We start from the raw sequence: 6513 nt of genomic DNA on the forward strand, positions 1-6513 counted from the left end.
TTCTATTATTATAATCCTTCGGTGGGGTAAAATTTTATGGTACGAAACTTTATTTCTCTCTAATAATAGAAGTGAATATAATGATAATGTAGAATTTCTACAATGAGATACTATGATAACCATGGATAGAAGATGCAAGTGGATAACCATGGATAGAAGATGCTGGTACTATCAGATTTAAAGGTAAGATTGTATCAGATTTTTTTACCATAAATAATCACTGGATATGCTCCCAACATGGTAATCGAAAAAAACCAAATAAAAGTTTTAACTCTAAATCGAAAAAAACCAAATAAATAAATAAAAAGGAAAATGAAGCAATAATAATGTGATCGATTATATCGCAATTATTGAACTCAGCTATTTTAAGATGACATACTATGATGTAATTCTTCGATAAGCGTGAACTTTATAACCAAAAAAAAAGGTCTCGCGAAAGTTGTCAACGAACTTATTTAGTATAAGATATCAAATTAATTGGTTGAAAGTTGTGTAATAGATTTTAATTTTTTATTAAATTTAATTTTAATTATTATATTGTTTATTTTAGAATTTTTATATTTGTAATGAAAAATTAGAAAATATATTCTTTGATGATTTCGCATATTAAGGATGCAGATTAAATTTTAACCACGGTGTCACTTATTAATTATTATTTTATTATATATATATATATATAATTGTAAAAATAAGATTAACATAATAGTATAAATTAAATGACTAATAAATATTGATAAATATCAAAATACTTACTTTATGATACATGTTACATTGTCAATTTTTTTAAAAAATCTTAAAATTAAAGTAAATACTAATTTTGTTTCACATTATTATTATTATTATTATTAATTATGAAAAAAATAATACATAAAATAAACATGTATACATTCAAAAGAAGTATGTAACATTAAACATATATATATTTAACATATTTTTAACTATAGAGATTCACGCTCATTTTATCATGAGAAATTTTAAACTATAAACATATTTTTTTATAATACCATGGGTCAATACTAAGGTTTAATAATAACATATTCCCCAAAAATTATATTTCTTAATTAATCAATTTAATTAAAAAAGAAAAAATTATATAACTACTTTTAAAATAAATCTCAATTTTGATTTGTGATTACTCTTAAAAATATTCTAAAATATTTCATAGAGGTTAAATCCCTACCATGCGTCTAATAATTATAGTAATTAAATTAAATTTTAGATAACGCTATTCTAAAATGGTATTGTCTATCACTGTAATTGAAATCGGAATAGTTATTCTAAAAAAGAAAGATGGATTCACTTGATTGTAAGAGGGTATAATTTGATTTCAATACAATTTATTCCAAAATAGACTCGCTTATCAAAGTAATTAAAATGGGAAAGAATCATTATTATAAAGCTTGATCTTAAGAGGATATAAAGTCCTAGTATCATTGCTATATGTTTTGAAGCTTTTTAGACATATTTTCTAATCAAATTTGTTAAAATGACAAATTTGAATTGTAAACTCTACATAATTTTAATACACCAAAAAAAATTCAAGACACTATATTTATTTACACATTTGAAAATACTTTTTTTAATACATTAAAAAAAATTCAAGAAACTAAATGCATTTAAAAATACATTTTTACTATGTCCACATAGGGTAGCTCAAGTGGCAATAGTCTCACCGAACAGAAAATCTTGGGTTCAATTCTTGTGCTACCCTCCCCAAAAATAAGATAAATAACTAATATGTAAAAACTTGAAAATGAAAATATCCTACCAAACGAAAAAATATATATTTATTATAAAAATATGTTTAACCAAAAGCTCAAAATGACAGCGCAAAAAAAATGATTTCGCTTTTACTTTCTAGCGAGTTTTCATTCTGTGAGACTAATCATTGTCGTTTTTGGATCGAGGTCAGAGCGGAGGGATGAAACTCATAATTGGGTTGGCCGAGCCAATGGCTTGACATGGGAAACTAAGCCAACAAATTTCCATAAATCTCTGACTGTCATTCCCTTTTTTTCACCACTGCCAACCACACCCCATAGTGTGAAGAGGACAAACAATTATGCAGATAGAGACTGAAAGGCCGGGATTTACAGTTGGTCGTGTGGTCCTTACAAGGGAATGGTTAGGGTTCGTGTCTCCCTCCAACTAAATCTTAACCACAAGTTATCATAAATCCAACAGCGCATCCATGGAAACTTCCCCTAAAAGCGATTACAGGTCTTAACCCTTAGATTTTCCGATGCCAACAACTGACCGGCTGTAGCCCGGTCCAACTTTGGAGGGACACCACCCTGACCTTCGCGCATGCTTGCCCCAGCGCACGCGAGGACCACTGGTCTGATCCGTCAAGAGGAGCGGGTACGGCCGACAGCAGGTACCTGTTGAGGAATCTAAAGGCCCTACGCTCCATTATCACCCGGACAGCTGCTGCCCCTAGCGCGGGTTGCTTCCGGTGAAAACGGATTCACGGGTCCATCGCTACTGGCTAGCGGTCACGGCGGGTGGGTTCCCTTGTGACCAAACAAAGAGACGGCTGACGGTTATAGCAGCATGGTGTGGCTTTTTAAGGCGCGGGGGATGCAAAATTTTATGGGGGTGATCAGCGTTTGTCTGAGATCTCCGGGCACTACTCTCGATTTGCGCATTTCGCATGCTGCGGAGCTCGGAAACTAACGGAATTCTCTGCAATTTCTGGCTACAGTGGGCGGGGGTATATACAATATACTATACCCCTACCGCATGCGCAATTACCATCTGATTACTCTTATATTCTGTTATGTCTGATCCATGACTCTTCGTTTTTAATAATAATAAAATTGTGTGTCTGCGATTCTCGCAATATATTATAAAGCCCACCACTTCTCTCTCTCTGGATCTTCATTGCAATTCCTTTTTAGTGCTCTGGGCTTGTGTTAATCGATCATTAACTGCCCTTTTGAGTAGAATTGTTTAGTCTGTCGCGACGGGGTTGCCTCTGTGGATGTTCAGCTTCAGAATGGACGTCATACGCTTGCAGCAGAGGCTTATTCAGCTCACTAATTCCCTTTTCCAAGAGGTTGTGGCACTTTTTTGTATTTTTTTCAGTTCATTTTGTATGTAGAGTATATGGTAACAGTTAGATTTTGTTGATGAGATCTGGGTTGATTAATGCTATGGGGATTCTGTTCAAATATCGATGCAGGGATTCCTGGATGAGCAATTCACACAGTTGCAGCAGCTACAGGACGACAGCAACCCGGATTTTGTGACCGAAGTGGTTGTATTGTTCTTTGAGGATTCTGAGAAGTTGCTCCATAACTTAACAAACGCACTGTATGTAAATCATTGTGTAGTGTATGCCATTGTCTTTTTCTGGGTTCTGTGTGCTTGATTTTGTCATTGTAATTTACAACGATATCCCAAAGACCACAGAAAGTACACAAATTTAAGAGACTTCTCTACAGTTTTATCCTAAGTGTTCAACCTGTAACATAAGGTTAACCAGATATTATTTTAGGGATTAACTAATTGCCCATTATTATTTGGACAAAATCATGAGAAATTTAGTAGGGTAACATTCATGGATATCGTTATAGTTTAATAGCTTATTCTGACCAATTAGAATTAGTTAATCAAAAAATAATATCTAATATATTGCCTTGAAAAAACAACCAAAGCTCCATGCTTAAATAAAGTTATTCATTTTAGGGCTTCCAGACAATTCATTCATCCCTATTCATGTGAATTCTATTGATGTATTTCAGTAACAAGGAGGTGATTGATTACAAGAAAATGGATGCCCATGTGCACCAGTTCAAGGGAAGCAGTTCCAGGTATAAATGTATTATTTTTTATTTTATTTTTATAGATACAATGCTGTATATTTTATATAAATAATATGTATATTGTGAACCACTATGTATATTTCATATAAGAAATATGTATATTGTCAACTCCAATCATTTGCAATATTAGAGGGTGAGCTTTTGCCATATCTAATTAATGCCTTGCACCTACACAAGTTTTATATATGAATTATATATGAGCTATTCATGAAATATTGGGTCTTCTTTCAATGACCTGAGAGAATTGAATCTAAGGAAAAGATTTCATTCTTTTCTTCCACCTTGAATGAAATAACCCCAATTGACCAGCACAGTATTAAAGACTAACATAATATATGATTACAATTTTCATTGCATGAACATTACAAGAAATGTACACATATGCTGACCTGAAATAGTGTGACATTTTTCCCATTGACAGCGTAGGGGCGCAGAGAGTTAAAAATTTATGCATAGCGTTGCGTACATTTTGTAACGACAATAACCGGGCAGGGTAAGAGACACAGCTCTGGAAACAACTCTATGCAGGACCATTTTTTCTTTTTCACTCTGCTGGGTAACTGTAGCGAAATCGATCAAGCTTGTGAAAATCCATGTAATTTTCTACAATGGGAATCACATTTTCTTTTTTCGCGACTGATATGGCATGTTGTGTGCGCGCAGGTGTATTCAGTGTCTGCAACAACTCAAGGATGAATATTACCTATTCAAGGATAAGCTGCAGGATCTATTTCATGTACCCAATCAATCATGACTAAATGGTTTCATATTTTGTGTGTGCATATGATTAATATTAATATTATAACTTAGTTGAAAATTACTACTCATTACTCCACCTTTATATCTGATTAAGGTGTCTTTATAACTGCAGTTGGAGCAGCAGATCTTGTCCGCTGGTGGAACGCTTCCTATGATGGAGTAAACGCTGGAATTCTATACAGGATGCATCAGCTTTCGGTGCAATGGCGTTAGTAGGACTGGGCCGGCTAGGCTTCGTCTGTGACAAGCCTATGATGTTAGTTAGCCTGGCAAATCGGAAGAAATATTGTGATAATAAATCACATATACGAGATATGGTTACTTTTGTTTTTGTAATGGATTTATTTTTAAGAGAATTAAGCTTTCATTTTTATCTTCATGGTAGATTTTGAAAATGTTAAAATGAATTCTAAGTTTTTTGGAAAAAAATAATTGTTTGAACAGATATCCCCAATTATATGACTCATGGCAACATTCATCTAAAAAACTTTATTCTAAAAATTTACTAATTTTTAAACCATCCAAAATCTCTGAAACTCAAAAATATATTCTAAAAATTTGCTAATTTTTAAACCATCCAAAATCTCTGAAACTAAAAAAAATATATAAACTGAAACTGAAATTAAAAATAAAAAAATATTGCAGTCAGTCTCAAAATTGTCTTTCTGTCCGACATATTGTGAACAAATTCAGGATATTATATTTTAAATGTGTAAGCATGAGACTCGTACGATGCAACTGGTGAGCACGAAATTAAATAAGTGCTCAACTTGGATAAATTAGAAATTCGTTCTTTATACCTTCCAATAATTTCTCTGAAATATGGTTTTTAACAGAATCTGTGCGAGTACTGTGATACCGCTGCAATCGTAGGTTTTTATACCTTCCAATAATTTCGTCTGTGCGAGTACTGTGATACCGCTGCAATCGTAGGTTTTGTTCGGTAAGGTGCGCACAAGGGGAGTCTGATAAGATTTTCAACATGGGAGTCCGAGTGTATTTAAAAATTCTGTAAACAGTGTATATTTTGTAAAAAATAATTTAAAATTAAAATTTTACTGGGTTTATTAAAATAAAATTTAAATTTAAAAATAAAAAAATCAAATAATTACACAAAATATTTAAATAATATTTTATTATAAAAAAATTTACAATTGAAAAAATTAAATCATCTCATTAAATCTATATTTAAAATAAATTTATATTAACAAATCATAACCATTTTCCACTAATAAACATATAGCTAGAGTTCCAACGAGGGATATCATTTTTCCACTTTTCCCAGAAGTAGAGTAGACCAGTGATTGACTTCTCTGTGACTTCCCAGCATGTGAGGTACCGCTCCCTGCGTGAAAGAAGGGTGAGCCACGCTTGAATATTGTTGATCGCTCCACGAGACAACACGGTTGTATTGATTATTTCGGTGGTTCATTCATGGTGAAAAGGGGTATGCGTGGAGGCAGGAGCTAACCAGTCTGTCAGCAGGCATTAAATGTCTGGTTATATGTAAGTTGGATAACCCAATAATTTTACTCTACTTTAAATCTCATGCTATTGGAAGCTTCATTAATTTTACTCTTCACGGAATTTCATACTCTTGGAAGGCTTTTATGGCGTTTATAGTTGTCACTATTTCTGGTTCCATATTGTATGTTATATCGGCTAAATGGTCTGCATTTTCAGAACTCCATGTAAAACCAAATTCTTTTTCTCATTAATAGTGTTTATATTTTTTTCTCAATTACTTTAGGTTTTAAGATTTCCAAAAAAAAAATTGATTAGTGATTATGAATTGTTTATAAATTTTTGATAATAAACACGGTAGTTATATAAATTAAATAGTTAGTAAATATTATTGGAATTTAAGATAAACATGAAAACACTTATAAATAATAGTTAAAATTACAAAAATTATAAAACTTAACTT

General features: G+C 32.3%; 1 protein-coding gene across 2 annotated transcripts; it reads left to right on the top strand.

Annotated features, from left to right (window-relative positions):
* The first annotated feature begins 2561 nt into the window (after window positions 1-2561).
* On the top strand, window positions 2562-4965 carry LOC149221806 (histidine-containing phosphotransfer protein 1-like). Of its 2 annotated transcripts, XM_089383044.1 has the most exons (7): window positions 2562-2713; window positions 2947-3058; window positions 3185-3315; window positions 3747-3815; window positions 4249-4320; window positions 4491-4563; window positions 4699-4965. In XM_089383044.1, exons 2-7 carry the CDS (start codon window positions 2984-2986, stop codon window positions 4747-4749), a joined length of 471 nt encoding a protein of 156 aa, XP_089239170.1. In that variant the 5' UTR covers window positions 2562-2713; window positions 2947-2983; the 3' UTR covers window positions 4750-4965. The 2 variants fall into 2 exon arrangements, with proteins under 2 accessions (XP_089239170.1, XP_089239169.1); XM_089383043.1 differs by having other exon boundaries at window positions 2579-3058.
* Window positions 4966-6513: the final 1548 nt, after the last annotated feature.

The sequence above is a fragment of the Pinus tabuliformis genome, chromosome Q (assembly GCF_031772625.1).
Source record: "Pinus tabuliformis cultivar Carrire ecotype Pingquan chromosome Q, CPIR1, whole genome shotgun sequence".
In the NCBI taxonomy this organism is placed as follows: domain Eukaryota; kingdom Viridiplantae; phylum Streptophyta; class Pinopsida; order Pinales; family Pinaceae; genus Pinus; species Pinus tabuliformis.